This window comes from Equus caballus, chromosome 9 (assembly GCF_041296265.1).
Source record: "Equus caballus isolate H_3958 breed thoroughbred chromosome 9, TB-T2T, whole genome shotgun sequence".
Taxonomy (NCBI): domain Eukaryota; kingdom Metazoa; phylum Chordata; class Mammalia; order Perissodactyla; family Equidae; genus Equus; species Equus caballus.
The window spans coordinates 97509092-97525196 of record NC_091692.1 but is presented as its reverse complement, the minus strand read 5'-3'; the positions used below and the strand labels follow the sequence as shown (position 1 = coordinate 97525196).

The 16105-nt window shown below is 59.8% G+C and overlaps 1 protein-coding gene across 5 annotated transcripts in view; it reads left to right on the top strand.

Moving 5' to 3' along the window:
• Positions 1–16105, top strand: part of ZC3H3 (zinc finger CCCH-type containing 3) — a 98340-nt gene that overhangs the window by 32360 nt on the left and 49875 nt on the right. For all 5 annotated transcript variants that reach the window (XM_023649085.2, XM_014728164.3, XM_070222490.1 and 2 more), the window contains exon 4: positions 9593–9746. In XM_023649085.2, the coding sequence (XP_023504853.1) occupies positions 9593–9746 (154 nt within the window). The remainder of the gene's footprint in view (positions 1–9592; positions 9747–16105) is intronic.

The window sequence follows — 16105 nt, the reverse complement described above, 5'->3', positions numbered from 1 at the left end:
CCCTCCCCAAGCCCCAAGGGGCCGTACTGCTGACCGCTGACTGCCGTGATAGAGGGCCATGAGGTGGCCTGTAGGGAGCATGTCAGCCGCAGTTCTCCGTGTCTGTTAGGGAAGAGCGGCTGGGAACAGCCTGGTAGGGGTCTCAGGGAGCAGTGGTGGGAGGGCCTAGGCCCACACCTGACCCTCACATCTTCTGGGGCAGGAGCCTGGGGATGTTTGTTAAGTCCGGGGCAGTGGAGCGGCTGGGGAAGTTCCCTGAGCCCCCAGAGACCAGGTGAGGGGTGTGTGTTTTCAGGATGGTGGGGCCTCATCTCACAAGAGGGGGCACCTCATACAGTGGCAGATACTGCGGCCGAGCCTGGCTGCAGACAGGCCTAGACAAGTGGGTGAGCAGGTGTGGATGAGGTCCCTTGCTGGGGGCTCCGGCTCTCCTTCCCTGCCCCTGGGGCCCTCGGTCTCCAGGTCCGGGAGGCGAAGACACCACCTGGTAGGCCTTGGGCAGCACTTGAGAGCACTTCACATGTATAGTGAGACGTAAGTGTAGACCCAGATGTCCCACTCGCCACACTAGGTGTGCACGGACCACATGCTTTAAGTAAAAGGCGAAGATAGCAGACTGGGAGAAAAACTAAATTGACTGTGTGCTACTTTTTAATATCAGGACCCAGAAAGGTGGAGAGTTAACAGGCTGGCCAAGCTTACCATGCCGGTGTTGTCCGCAGTGGAGCTGGCATCACCACACTAGGGACAGAGAATGTATAATTTAAGGTCAGAGGTCATTCAGGAGACAAGAGAGCCTCAAAGCTGGGAGAGGTTCTGGCTGCCAGGGCGAGACGACCGACAAAAGGCGGCGCCCTCATCATGGCCTGCCCGGCTCTGGGGCTCTGCTTGGTTTCACTCCTGGCCCTGGCCCTTCAACGCGGCGTGCTCTTGGGCAGGTCACCTTCCTGATGCCATTTCCCTTGTACACTGGGGATCTCACCCAGCTTACCTCTGGGGCGGAGGGAGGATGAAGCGAGATGTGTGGTAGGGCCAGGATGGGGGCTGCTGTCACCTATCCACCACCTGCCTCCTGGGGACCCCTGGACAAGGCTCAGAACCCCCAGGACTAGGACACCCTCTCTGTGTCTGCTGCCCGCCCAGCCGAGTCCTCTGGGGAGTGCCCCTCTGGGAGTTGCTCTGTCCATGTGGCCTCCTTAGCAAACCTTTTGCTCAAGAACTGGCCAGAGGTCTGGGTCAGGGTGGGCCCAGACCAGGCAGAGAGCCATGTGGTGGGCCCAGGCTGATCATCTGTTTCTGCTGAAAGGTTGTCCACCCACTGGGCTGAAGAGGCAGAAATCCTGAGGGGCTGCCTCCTCTGAGCTGCGCGCAAACTCCTCCCTATCCTTATGACCAGAGCCTAGATTGCCCCGTGGGCATCCACACCAACAATAGTCCCACAACAGTGGTGTGGGACCCTGCCCTGGTGGGCCCTGCCCATACCCACTGCCACTGGCTGGGAGCACGCTGAGTGTCCTGGTCTGCAGAGAGAGCCTGGTGGACTTCCTGGGGTTGAGCAATCGCCCACCCGGGGCCCTGTGCTGAAGCTTCCCCACATAGTGGGGCTGGGGGACAGGGAGGGAGAGGGACAGTCAAGCCAAGTGAGGAGAGATGGCCAGGTTGTCCCTCAGCCTCCTGCCAAGACCCTGTTGCCTACTCCAAGGGGGGCAAGTGGAGTGGCCGCACAGCCCTGCCTCACCAGTGTCAGCAGAACCTGGGCCGTGGGTGCCTTCCCCACAGGTCCCAGGGCTGGATCTTATTCCAGCTGCTAATTCCCCAGCAGTATGGGGACGGGGGAGCATCTAGGCTCCCCAGCCCTGCATCTAGATGCGTCCAACCTGGCCCAGCACAGAACTGAAGGACCTAGGGGTCGTGGTGGTGAGGTGCCAGCATGAACGTCCCAGCAGATTCTCAGGGGCCTGGGAGCCAGGCCATGTGAGCAGTAAATGACCACATGGTACGCGTGCATGTGTCCCTTTGTGCCAGCATGTGTGCCTGCCTGTGTGAGCATGCGTGTGCATTGTTGTGTGTCCACACACACGTGTCTGTGCACGTGTATCTTGGACAGATCAGGCCTGGCTGTATGGTGCAGCTGTAATCAGAGACTGTGGGCCACTGTGCCTTCCAGGAGGTTTTCCAGGCTCTAGCCCTGGGCTACAAAGGTACAGGGCATAGGTGCTCCTGCCGGCAGAGCTTCCCCTGCCCTGGGAGCGGGATTTTGCCTGTGCCACCTTCATCAGGAGACAGAACATCCTGCTGATGTGGCATTTGCTCTGGCTCCAGTAGTGGGCACTGCGGTCCTGCCAGGCCTGGGCCTGTGCGGACAGCTCAGTTGTGCATCAAGGTTTCAGATGCGAGAGCAACAGTAGCTGCTGCAGGCTTCTCTGTTCCATTTACCTTTCCGTGCCCGTTTGTCCGGGAGTGCGGCTCAGCCATCGTTGGGAGAGGATGCCTGATGGAGCCCGTGCTGCTGGCACTGTATGTTCAGCTCCTGCACATGGCTTCATGTCCAGTGTGCAGCCCACCTGCAGCCACGGGGAGAGCGGCCCATGTGGACGCCTGCTACCACTGAGAAGACCAGGAGCCTCTGGGCTGACCCGTACCTCGTCTGCACCCACCCCCCAGAACCCACAGCAGCCACAGGGCTGGCTTTCTTGTCAGATGGGCTGGGAAGGTGAGGCCCTGGAGGGGCCCACCTGGGCCGAGTCCCTCCTACTGGCTCTCTGGGGACCCTTTCTCAGCTCAGGCCCTGTAGGCTCCTTGCTCCCCAAGCGCTGTCTGGACCTGCCTATTCTGCTCAGCCCAGCCTATCTCTGTCCTTGTCCCTATAGTGGTGCAGAGTCTGGGAGCAAGGTGAGGTCTCAGCCACAGGTGTGAGCCTGCTGCCAGCCTTGAGGCAGTATGGGCGGGCCGAGACCCTGTGCTGGCCAGCCCTTCCCTGTGTTCCCAGCAGCTCCCCAGCACACCTCCCCACTTCTGCCAGGAGAAGCTAGGGCACTGCCTGCCTGCCTAGAGGTCTCCCCTGCTTCTCACTGTCCTGGGGCCTGTGGCCATGCTGCTCCTTCTGCCTGGACCCCACCCAGGCCCCTCCTACTCCTTCCAAGCTGGCAGTGTTTCTGCTGGGAGACACTTCCTGTGGGTCCTGCCCTTGATGTGCACCATCCATTGTAGTCACAACTCTAACCAGGCAATTAATCTGAGAGGCCTGCTCTCGAGGGAGAACAGGAGTGCCAACAGGAGTGCCGTCAGGGCTCGCCCCCTGAGGCTGCAGGATGGTCAGGGACAGTGCCCGAGGAAGAGGCCTTGCAGGGGAGGGCCGGAGGTGAGGTGCTGCAGGCAGGCCCTTGGGAACTATGGGCGTGCCACCCGCCCCTGCAACTCGCAGCTTCCTCCTGCCCTCTCTCCAGGCCCTCTTTGTCCTAATTACCCGGGGGACATCAGCAGCCCCACTGGGAGGTGCTGTCCTGCATCTGTGCCAGGGAGGGGGCCAGGCCCGGACCTGCAGCTTGTTCCCATCCCAACTCTGTCCCCTCTTGCCTGCCTTATGCCGAAACGGCCTCTCCCAGGGCTGAGATCACCAGGGCCAGGTCCTGGGCAGGTCTAGAGTTGGTACCGCATCAAAAACTGCAATAAGACTGAAAAAAAGACCTTTCGGACCTTGGAAATCAGGAAGAGTGAGTTTGGGTGTGTGAATGTTGCCTCAGCTGGCAGTGCCCACTGGCCCTGGTCAGGTGGAGGCCCTGATGCCCACCTGTTGTCTGGGGCCATGCTGGCTTGAGGGGAGGCAGGTGCTGGGGGGCACTGACAGCTGAGGCTAGATGACAGGCCAGCTGGGACTTAAGCCGAGCCGGAAGGGAGAATGTTTTATGGGGCAGAAGAGTGGAAATCAATGTGGCTTCTGAAAAGGCTGAGCCACAACGCGGCCGTTTAGAGCTGTCTTTAGCTGGTGAAGGGTGTGGGCAGTTCGGAGATATTGAAGAAGTGTCAAGGTAGCTGTTGATAAAAAGCAGATTAGGCAATATTCAGAGAAAGTTGAATCATACCAAACTGAGGATGGGAAAGGCTGGACCGGCAGGAGGCCCTTGCTCTTCAGTCCCTGCTGGGCTGGTTCCTTGCCCTCAGGCCGAGAGGTCCCTCACTCCGGCCACACTGCAGTGGCCCTGAGAGGTCAAGTGCCTATGCTGGCCCCCACCTGCTCCCTCACCACGGGGCCTGCAGGCCTGGCCTGGTGCCCTCCTTGAGGAGTGTGGCTTGGTTTCTGGGGTGCCCGACAGGCAGCTTGGAGTCTCTCTCCACAGGCTCTACCCAGTCCTTCCCTGCTGGCACACCTGCCAGCGAATTCTGTGCTCAGGCGCTGTCACTGGCCTTTGCTCAGCTGTTCCCCCTTGGCTGGGAGGAAGGGCCGAGGCGGCCGTCCCCTTGGGCTGTGCCTTCGCCAACAGTGCCCAGGTGTCGCCGCATGCCTGCCTGGCCCTCAGAGGCTGCTGTGGGAAGCCTGGCTGTGGACAGTTCTACCGTCCTCTTGTGGCTTCCTCAGCCGTTGCTCAGTCTGCCTGTTTCTGGAGGCCCAGTGCCCCTGTCTGTGGCCTGTTGCCGGGTGAGGCCCAGAGGCCGGTGCGTGGGAAGCCGTAGGGCCTGGGGCACGGTCAGGGCTTGTCCAGGATGGCAGGCCTTCCAGTCCCTGACCCTTGGCAATGGGGTGAGGTCCGCTTCACTGCCCACCCCACCGTGGGCCTTTCCTGACAGAACCTGTCCTGTTTCCGTCACCATGCTGGGAGCTGGACTGACGGCTGCATGGCTCCTGGGGATGCTCGCTTGGCCCCCGGGCTCGGCAGGCTTGTTTTGGGAGCAGCCTTCTCTCTCCTAGTCGGTGGCCTCAGGGAGTTCTTTGCACAGAGTAGTAGTTCTCGTTTCATCTTCTCCTTATTCATTAAACAATTGTGAAATTAGCAACTCATTTTCATCCTAGTTATTTCCCTTTGAAGTTCCATAAAAATCTGAACTCCCTCTCAACTCCCTCTCTGCAATAGAAGAGCGGGGGCGTGACCTCCGTCTGATTGGCTCTGCCATCTGTGGTGGCTGTCTGAGGAGGCGGGGCTGGGGGGCCAGGCGTGGGAGTTGCTGCAGACAGCGCTGGGACAGGCACGGCCCTCTGCTTCTCTGCCGTCCACCAAGTACTCTGGGGACCTGGCCACCCAGTGTTGCACAGGCCCTAAGAGGGGCTGGCATGCTCCCTGCTTCTGCAACTGGGGCGCGGAGTACACCACGTGCTGGGGTAGGAGGCAGACCACCTGGGCTCTGCCACCCCACAGCCACTCCTGGCCTCTCGGGGCCTCCCTCCCCGACAGCGCGCCTGTGCATGTGGCACCAGGCTGGGTGCACAGGAAGGCTCCGTGTGCACTCCAGGCTCCCCGACCCTGTCCACAGCCAGCGAGCATGGGCGTGAGGAGAGGCGGGCAGCCCCAGCCCCCGGGCCAGCGCTGTGTGCAGGAGCCAGGGCCCTGCTGATAGATGGGCTCATATCCCATTCAAATATGACGCCAGCAGTTTTTTTGTAGTTTGTCTTCCACTGCGGTAGTAAAGTTTTTAATTAGGAAAGCTAATGAGATCGATTAGTCATTAGAAGTGACCTCTGCACAGCAGGGCGGAGAGGGCTGTGTGTGTGGGCCTGATAACGCGGCGCCCGGGCATCGTTGGCAGTAGAGGCGCGAAGGGTTTGATTTGAGTGAAATGTGCCATGGGGAACACATCATGCGGAGAAAAAATTACAACCCTGGGAGTCTGTAATGAAGGGAATTAAACCAACATCCTATCTAAATAACATGATTATCCACACAAACCCTCAGCCAGCCAGGAGGAATGGGAGAGAGGGCTGCCTGGCGGGGCCGCCACTGGGGCAGCCCTCCCAGCACTGCAGGACGGAGGTGAAGTCTGGGCACCCATGCCTCTCGGGAGGAGGCAGCGGTGCCTCCGGGCCTCCCCACCCTGCCGCTCTGCCTTTGCACCCAGAGCGAGGCTTGGGGAGGGGCCCTCCTCCCTCCTACCCCAACTCTGGTCTCCATGTGCCACGGATGGTCTTAGGAGGCCACACTCCTGCTGGCTCTTGGGGCCACACCACCTGTCTGTCCACCCTGCTGAGCTCTCTGTGCCTGGGCACAGGAGCCTAGATGGTTCTCTCCAGGATCACTGTCAGGAGCACTTTTACCGCCCGTGTGTGAGCTGCATATAGGGACCAAGAGTGATCTGGGGGGGGATTGGCTGTGGGCTGGTATGCCCTCCCTCTGCCTCTCAGGACCTCCGGGTCTGGAGTCTAACAGGAGATGATGTGTGGGAAGTGACAGGAGGCCAGCCTAAATTAAAAGGGGGTCTTCTTGGGGCCAGCCTGGTGGTGTAGTGGTTGAGTTCGTGCGCTCCACTTTGGTGGCCCAGGGTTTGCAGGTTCCGGATCCTGGGCACAGACCTAGCATCACTTGTCAAGCCATGCTGTGGCAGCATCCCACATAAAATAGAGGAAGACTGGCACAGATGTTAGCTCAGCAACAATCTTCCTCAAGCAAAAGGAGGAAGATTGGCAATGGATGTTAGCTCAGGGACAATCTTCCTCAAGCAAAAAGAGGAAGATTGGCAATGGATGTTAGCTTAGGGACAATCTTGCTCACAAAAAATATATGTATGTATCATTTGAGAAAAAAAGGGAGGTCCGCTTTATTGCTTTGTGTTTTCTTCACAGTGGTAATTGGGCACTAATAAGTAAATTGCAGTCAGTTGATGAAAAACTGGACTTTGCAATAGTCCTGCATTGCACAGAAATGCGTTATAAATACCAGTGCCTGTTAACAAGCAGAAGTGAGGGCCAGGCCCAGAGGCACTTGCTCAGCCTGGGCACTGTGTGAAAGCTCCTGTAATTATATAATTATAGAAAGCTCCTATAATGCAGAGTCCAGTCTTGGGGCTGGGGCCTTCCTGGAGGAGGTGGTATCTGCCAGACCAGGGAGGGGACAGGAGAAGGCTATGTGCATCTGGGTGATAGAGCGGGGCTAGCCCAGGCCCAGGGGCTCCCTGTGCTCAGGATGGAGGTGGCAAGTTTGGTGAGGGGGAGACTCGGCCCCAGCACGGCCCAGCTGTCCTTCCCACCCTGCACAGCGGTGCCCCGAGCAGGAACCTAGGCTGCAGAGGCCTATGAGCAGGGCACAGATGGGGTCAGAATGGGCGGGCCCCGGTGAGGGGGGGCAGGCAGGTGGGCTGTCCAGATACAGGGTCCCTGGGAGCGGGGAGCCTGGGACAGGCTCCTGAGGCCGTAAGGTCAGCTTGGGGCTTGGTGATGACTGGAAGGAATTCTCGTGTTCTGGAGATCTTAGTTGGAACAAGCTATTATTGATTTTTGTTGGTTTCTCCTTGCTTGTAAGACCTTGAAAATTCAATTCAACAAATGTTTACTTGTCAACGCCCACTGTATGCTAGATTCTTCTCTGTGTCCCAAGGGTGGGGAGCCCAGGGCTAAAGAGTCACCCCTTTGGTCACTCAGCAAGAGTGGGCATCCCGGGTGATACCACGGCACCCCATGGTTTTGCTGAACTTCCCTCTTCTCCCAGACTGCCAGGAGGTGCTGCCCTGGGAGGGAGGGAGAGGGAGAGAGACAGAGACAGACAGAGGGAGGAGACCTGACCTGTTGCCTGGACATGCTGTAGCCTCCCTTGGTGGGCAGCTGCTGTGGATCCCTGCCTTTCACAGGTGTCCCCCACTCCCAGCACTCCCTGGGCTGACCAGCCCCATGTCCACCCTGACCCCAGGCAGGTGCACGGAGCCTGCATGTCCTCAGTCTGGCAGCAGGCACAGACCCTCTGGTGTGGGGGCTCTCAGGAGGGCTCTGAGGCCATACTGTGCCCTGGCCTTCCTGTGTGGATAGGTGGGAGCCCCAGTAAAGTCTTCGGCACCCAAAGGATGGGGGGGGGGACCCCTGAGGGTGGGGCTCTTCCAAAATCTGGACAATGAAGCGCAGTGCCGGTTCTGCTGGCTGTGGGCTTGGTGGCTCCTGCCGGGCAGGCTTGTCCTGCCTGCTCCTGGACAGGCATCCCCCCTGGGACCAGTGGGTTCTGGTGGGCTGGGAAAGTCTGAGAAGAGGCGTCTGGGCCGAGCTGCTGATTTGGGGAGGGCTCGGCTGTGGGCTGGAGGTCTGTTAGGTTTAGGGCTCTGAAAGATGATTTTTGGTAAATTTTAGTTACTGTGCGTGGACTAGTAACAGCTCTTTGTGGGCTGGTAATGAGGAGGTTCCCAGTCTGGGTCGGGGGTTTGTGGGTCCTGGAAGGATGCTTCCTTGGGGCCTCGGGGAGCAGGTGCAGGTCATGGAGTGCTGGTCTGTGCCATCCGGGGAGCGAGGTGACTGGCCACAGCCAGGACACCGAGCATCCGGGAGTTTGGGGACCTGTGGGTCTGGTGTCACCTTGTGCCTGCCCTTCTCCCTCTCCTGGGCCATACTGAACCCCGGGTGGCCTTCCGCTGAGGGTCAGCCCATTCTTGCCCAGGGGTCCCAGGTCTGCTCTCCTGCTGAAGCTCCGGTTGTGCTAGCACCTGTGCCTTTTCCTGGCAGCCTCGCCTGACACACACAACCCCTCGTCTCTGCCCACCCTCCCCCACATGCTGCCCAGCTCTGGGCATCATGATCAGTTCTTGGTTTAGGTATCTCTGTGGGTGGGAACCCTGAGAAGCCCCCTGCTGCTGGGGTCGCTGCTGGCAGGCCCTCTTCTGAGCAGAGCCCACAGGCGCCATGCAGGTAGGTTGGGTGGGACCACAAGGAGGAGCCTGTGGGGAGTCTGGGTCGCTGGCAGCCTGGGTGGGGAGGGGAGCTTTCCCAGGGGGCTTCCAGCTGCTGGGTCAGTCATGAGAGGCCCAGAGCCTATGTTCCAGTGCTGCATTGGCTTTAATTATCTGGGCAGTTAGAGCTGTATATTATGAAAGTCGGGCAATTAGATGCCTTCCTTGAAGCTATGGAGAAATTGCCAGCCATCAAGTGGAAGGGAACTCGGGCAAAACAGATCCTACTAATTGCGTGAGACACTCAGCAAGAAGGAGAGCATGGTGTCACCCTGCACAATGCTATGAAAACAGAGGTGATTAAGTACTCAAATCTGCATGGCCATGCGATGGGGGGTGCCTGCAGAGTCAGGGAGCGCTCTGCACCCCCAGCCTCCTGGACCCACCCATGGGCCCCTCCTCACTGCCCACCAGGAGCTCTGGGGAGTTGGGGCTGGCTCCAATTCTGGGGGCATCGGCACTACTCGCTGGGGGGCACTGACCTGTGATATCGCCCATCAGCTGGCCCCGGGAAGCTCAGCTCCTGCTCACTCTGCTGGTCACTTAGCATCCCCGGTGCCCTTCGTCTTGGAACTCCAGGCCTGTGCCCAGCTCTTCTGGAGGCCACGCTGGCTGGCTCCTGGAGCCCCGGGCTGGTGGCCTCTCTGGGGATGTGCATGTGCTGGTGTAGGGACTGGAGCCGGTGCTAATAGGGGTCCCCACTGACCTCCACTGACTGCCTACATCTGGATTCTCTCTGCAGCATCCAGCGCGCACACCCTGCGGACCCCGCCCACCAGCAGAGTGATCAAGACCCGCTACCGCATCGTCAAGAAGACCTCCGTCTCTCCTCTCAACGCCCCCCAAGCCCCCCTGTCCCTGCCCTCTTGGCGGGCACGGCGGCTCTCCCTCTCCAGGTAGGAGGCCCTTGTCTAGGCTCCCACAGGCCTGGGGCCCGGCTAGCCACATGCAAGTGCTTGGTCCGTAGTTGGTTAGCTGGAGAATAGGCTAGTTTTTGTTTAGCAGTTCCTGTACCACATATATGGCCAGTCTGTGTGTGCCACACGCACACGCAGACACACATGCTCTCCCTGTCATAAGCAAGTTGTTAGCTGGTGGGGGACGACTGTGGGAACAGCTGCTGCCCGGACAGTTGGGTCCATACCCTGAGCTGTGCCTGGGCATCCCTCAGGGAGAAAATTCTGGTAAGAGAAGCTGGGCCCTGAGCAGCCCTTTCTGGAAGCCTGTGGGCCCATCTTGCCATCAGTATGTTGATTGTGAAGAGCAGTAGGGAGGCTGCAGCCCTCCCCATGCTGCCTGCACACGGGTCTGGCCTGCACCCCGAGCTCTGGGGCCTTGTTAGTTCTAGGCTGCTTCTGGCTGAGAACGTGCAGGGTAGGGGAGCTCCACCTTCTTTTCTGGGTGCCCCGGGCCCCGAAGCAGGAAGGTCTGCAGCAGTTGGGGTGTGTTAGGAGGATGGAAGTTGGGGGCCCCTCTCTTGTGAGGCTGCTCAGCCCGAGGCCTCAGGAGGCCCAGTGTGGGCCTCCCTTCTAGGAGGCGGGGGAAGGGGTGGCAGCCCTAGTGGGGAGCTGGGAATTGGGCCGTGGCAGACCCCGTTCTGTGCTCCAGCCCGCATCTGGGAGCCTGCCTTCTGGGGGAGCAGTGTGGGAGCCCCTTGGTCCGGTGTGGGCTTCCAGGTGGGCACAGTGGACACTTCAGGGCACATGACCTCAAGCTAGAAGCTGTGGGACAGAGGCCATTGTGCCCCAAGGGGCTGGACCACAGGGCAGAGCAGCTATAGTCCCTGGCAGAGGCCATCTTGCCAGCCCTCCATGGGCCCCACCACCCTCTGGACAGTGGCTGCCTGCTCTGGGGCCGTGGAGAGAGGAGGTGCCGTGGGAATGTGCCAGGCAGTCAGCCTGACCAGGCTGTCAGCGGCACCTGCTGCCCTCCTCCCTCACCCGCTAGGCTGCGCTAAACTTGGCCCTGCCGTCGACTTTCTGGAGGCAATAGCTGGAAGTATATTTTAAATTAATTTTACTGCACTTTTTGTAATATTTTTGTTTTAAATAGATTTATAAGCATCTTGGGGGCTATTTCTACAAATTTATGAAGATAATTTTCACTCTCTCGATAAGGTTAAATTTACACCTGCTATTTCCATATTAATTCACAGTGCTAAGTGGGTCTAATTTTCTTCCGTTCTCCTATCTGGTGAGCATGGCCTTTCCTAATGCAATTTCCCCCTCACTAAATCACTGTGATCGGGAGTCATGATCGAGCTAAATTAACTTAAATTAATTTACTTAATAAGAGCCCCAGATCATCGTGAATGAGGTTCAGATTTATTGATTCTTGCTCCTGCCTCCCCCTCCTGCAGTCGGCATTCCAACCCTACGTTGGCAGCCCTGGCCGGGCTTCACCTCTCCCAGGGGGCCCAACTGGGGGCTGGAGATGACTTCCCTGAGGGCAACAGGAGCACACCTATCCCTGCCAGCCTCTGAGTGCCAAGGAGGCCTCAGGTTTGGGTTCAGCTGAGCTGGTGCTCAGTGTGTTGGGCCCTGATGGGGTCACTGAGCAGAAATGGGTGCCAGGCCTGGTGGGGTAGGTCTCCTGGAGGAGGGAGGCCCCGGAAGTGCCCCGAGCCACCTTGCACCTTCAGCCAGAGTGTCGAGCCCATTAGGCAGAGAGCAGCCGAGACAGCCGAGGGGCAGGGAACGTGCCCTTGCCTCAGCTCGGGAGAGGAGGAGCAGATGGGGGCTGAGAGAACATCTGTTGCCGTGTGGGTGGGTGTGCCAGGTCCAGCCTCAGGTTAGGTGGACAGGGTGGGTGCCGTCAGCCGTGCTGGCAGTGGACAGACCCAGACCCAGCTGCCAGCCCGGCACAGCCACTGCTTCCTCAAAGCTGCCTGTCCCAGCGAAGGTGGTGCCCAGCTGCTGTGCAGGGAGGGCTGCGGCGCCCTGGCACGGGGGCCTAACTTTGGGCTGGGTTGGTGGTGACAGGGAGGGTGCTGCCCCAAGATGGCTCTGTGCACTCCCGCCTAGGGCCACGCCCAGCCCCAGATGGCTCAGGTCCCACATCACTGGCTCGTGTGCTCAGTGGTGAGGGCTCTGAGGGCAGGTTCCTGGGTGCCCCAGGCCTCAGTGCCCTCCCTGTGCATGGGAGCACTGTTGAACCCACCCCTAGGATGGCCATGCGTTAACTGAGCTTGTCTGGGGGCTGTGCTCACTGGGTCCTCCCTCTGCCCTGACTGCCTCACCACAAGTGTCCGGGACATACCCTGAACACAGAGCTGTAGACCTTTGGGGGGCCTGGCCCCTGGACTTGGGCCTGTGGGGTGGGGTAAGGGAGGGCGGGTACCGAGGGCTGGGTGGCTCAGGAGGCCCTGAGAAATGGGGCTGTCAGTGGGCTGGGCTTCCTTGGCCTAAGGTCACTTGTGCCCTGGCGGGGCTGCCTTCTCAGCAGAGGGGCCGCCTACCGCCTATCCTGCCCGCTGTCGGCTGTGCACACCTGCTCCCGTCTCCAGGGCTGGCGGCCAGTCTGGTGCCCACCCACCTGCCGCCTTCATCTTCATCAGAGCCTGGGGCTCTCTGCCTGTAGTCATCAGGCCCCAAGGAAGCTTTGTGGCCAAGTGACTTTGGCTGCGACCTTGACCTCTGCCCTATACAGCTGTGGGTTCCTCAGCTCTCCCTGGGCAGAAGGAGGGGTTGGGCTGGCAGCTGGACCCAGGCCAAGGTGGGCTAAGGGCTGCTGCAGTGGTGAGAAAGCAGGGCTGTCCTGCCAGGCAGCCAGCCTGAGCCTGGGGACTGAGGGCCCTTCTTGGGCCTCTGGATCTGGACCCTCCTCAGAGGGAGGACAGCCCTGGAGGGGCCAGCAGGCAGACCCCAGCAGTCCTAGAAATCTCAGTGGGCAGAGTTGGGGCTGGTAGACACAGGCAGGAGATGAGGCAGGCATGGGGTAGCCTTGGACCCCACCCTCCTGCAGATACTCACTCTGAATGATGACATGGTCACTGCAGCGAGTAAGGTGGGTGTGTTGGGGGGACTGCCATCCTGGGGGAGCCGGTGATCCCTGGCAGGCAGGTGGCGCAAAGTATGAGACCCTGGAAAGCGAGAAGGCCGCAGGGGTCTGGGTGGGGCCTCACAGGCCCACGGGACTGCTGCCTGGAGAACAGCCTGGAGCAGCCAGGCATCCCAAGAAGGGGCCAGGTCGGAACCTGGGCTCAGCTCAGTCCTGCACCTAATGGCCAGTGCCCTTGGCCCTTCTTGGACCAAGGGATGATGCACTCCCTCGTAGCTGTGGTGAGGTCGCCACACTCAGTCCTGCACTGGGTGGGGCCTAATTTTAGAAACACTTCAGACGCAACAGGTCCACTGCCACCCCTGTCCCAAGAGGGATGGGACAGGGCCCTGCCCAGCGTGGGGATGGGCAACCCCTCCACCGCTGATTGTAGCCCTTACCCTATGTCAGGGCCCCTCATCTTTCCCACTCTCACCACGGAGCTGGCGCCCCTCGGGAAAGGCGTGTCACCTTTGAACGCTCTAAAATGCCCACACCCCACTCTGTTCCCCACTCAGCCTCGGGCTGGGGGAAGCAGCAAGCTCTCCTTTACCCTCCATGCTCTGCTAGAGGGTGGGAGGCCGACGTCCCCAGGCTGATCCCTGACATCTGGGGAGAGAGAGGGTGGAGAGGGCAGGCTCCTTGGCCTGTTTGTCTCTCTGGAAGCCCGCTCGCAGCACTGTGGCCTAAGATGTGTGGCAGTGTGGCCCCCCATTAGCTGCTGTCCGGGTGCCAGGGTGCACTTCTTCCTCACAAGGTAGCTTTGCTCTCTCTCTCTCCTGATTTGGGTAGAAGCCTACTCTCAGCCTCATGTCAGTTTTGGCCCAACACATGGGAAGCTGAGAGGCCACATGACGGCCCACATTCACAGTAGGGGATCCTGATGTCCCCTTCCACCACCAGCTCTGTGTGGCCTGGAGATGGAGGGAGGTACCTGTGGTGAGACCCTGACTCCAGAAATATCTGAGAGGAGGGTCAGCTGGAAGTAGGTCAGTTAGCCCATCGGGTTCTGTCACCTGCTCAGTGCTCATCTGAGTTGGGGCAGACAGAAGGTGGGAAGCTGCTGGGCACCAGCTCCTGGACCCTGTGGGCACTGCCAGCCAGGGTCTTTGGGGATGGTCCCGCCCATTGAGAGCTGTGGGCAGATGAGGTGGCTGCTGTCCTGGCCAGGTGAGTGTCTGTGGAGGCCGGGGCAGAAGGGACACAGGGTTGGGGGGACAGCGGGCCCCTCTTGGGAAGGACTCTCACCTGTGTGGTGGTGGTGTCCATGGCGCCCTGTCTGTGCTATACCTGGCTATCAGGCGCCTGGCTCCGGGCGTGGGGGCAGCGGCTGATGGCTCTGGAGGCTGCATGTAGGTCAGGTCCAGGGCCCAGGTCCAGAGCCCATGGGAGGCCCAGCTTGGCCCCAAGGACTCCACACCACTGCTACCCAGAACTGGCCCTGGGGCTCAGGGGTCCATGCAGGCCCGGGGTAACCGGGGGGCGGCAGAGGGTTCTGCAGAGCACTCCCCAGGGCTGAGGCTCCTGAAAGAGGATTTAGTGTTTTTGTTCTGAGATGTGTGGGTTTGCCTGTGCCCTCGCTGGCTTCTAGCAAGTTCATTAATCTGAACTGAAGTTGAAATGTGACTTATATCCCTAAACGGCCTGTCACTTTTTTCTCTTTCCGAATTCATTTGACGTGCAAGAGTGAAATAAACAGAAGCCGCTGTGCTTAAGCAGATGAGTCTAGAGGCTGTTCCATCCTGACTACAAATGGTGCTGTCACAGGGGCTGCCTCTCGCTGGGCTGCCTTATTTTATTTTATTTTTGTGTCTGTGAGGTAAATCTTAAGTAATCTCTGGGTGGTTTGACGAGGTTTGGGTTGTGATTTTGAAGGCTCTGAAACGCTTCTCCAAAGCAACGTCTCATTAAAGAGGAATTCAGCCTGAGGATGGGCGGCGTCCCCTTGTGAGTGGCCGTGGTTCCCACATCCCCCTCGCCCCGTGAACACCTGGGATTCCATGAGTCTCCCTAAGGAGCAGGTGCAATCTGCACAGCCCCCTCTGGCGGCCAGCTACAGCCCTGCTCTGGCTGCCGCCGCCTCTGGTCCTTGCAGTGTCGGGCAGCTCGGGCCGCCATAGTACACCACTACAGCCTGGGCGGCTTAGACAGCGGGCGTTTATTCCTTGCAGTTCTGGAGGCTGGAAGGCTGAGGGCAGGGTGGTGACGTGGTCGATGAGTTCCTCTTCCAGGCTGCAGACGGCCGCCTTCTTGCTGTGTCCTCACGTGGTGGAGCACACAGAGCTCTGGAGTCTCCTCTGTACGGGCACTAATTTTGTCATGGGACCCACGCTCTTGCCCTTGTCTAACCCCTATCACCTCCCAAAAGTCCCCCTCCAAACACCATGCCACTGGGGTAGGGCCTCAGCATAGGATTTGAGAGGGACTCAACATTTAGTCTGTAACAGGGAGCGCCCTGCTCATCCTCAGACCTGCCCTCACCAGGCCAGTGGAGCTGGGGTTCCTATGGCGTCCCGCCCTGCCCTGGACGGTGTGGCAGTTCAAGGAACTCGGGGTGAATCCTTACGCAAAAGCAGTTCTCCCTTCCACGTTGTGCCATTGCAGCCACACCCTGGGCCCTTCTCTGTCTCTGCTGAGGGCCCCTCCGCCCCTTCCAACTCAACCCAGGCAGGGACCTGTCACAAGGCTAGGAGGGTACCTGGCGCTGGGCGGCGGGGCTCTCCCTGCACAAAGCTGGGCGCAACCGTCCTGTGCCAGGCACACACTCTGCCCACAGTGCTCTCCTAGCAGAGAAGGGTCAGGAAGCAAGCAGACAAGCACAGTGGACACCCTTATGGGGTAGTGAGTGCTGGCAAGTTCTGAGACCCCGTAGGGCGGACGGGTCTGAGGAAGGCCCTGTGGGGGTGGGGCTGGCGAGGTCAGCTTGGGCCACGTTGCAAGGGCCTTTTTCCTGGGCCTGGGGCAGGAATGTCTGCTCTGAGGGCAGGGACCACCCAAAGGGTGGTGTTGAAGATGGGACCTGGGCCCTGCCCCTCGACCAGCGATGGTTTGGGGGGAAAGTCAGGATTGGGGCCCCAGCCCTTCCTCGTGGCAGCCCCCTTCCCAGGTGTGGGGCAGGCACTGTGTCCTTCCTTGGCTGTGACCGCTGTGTGTGGCCCCAGGGCACATGCACTGGCCAACCTTGACCCAGCTGGCATGTTCCTGGGGCACCTGCCTG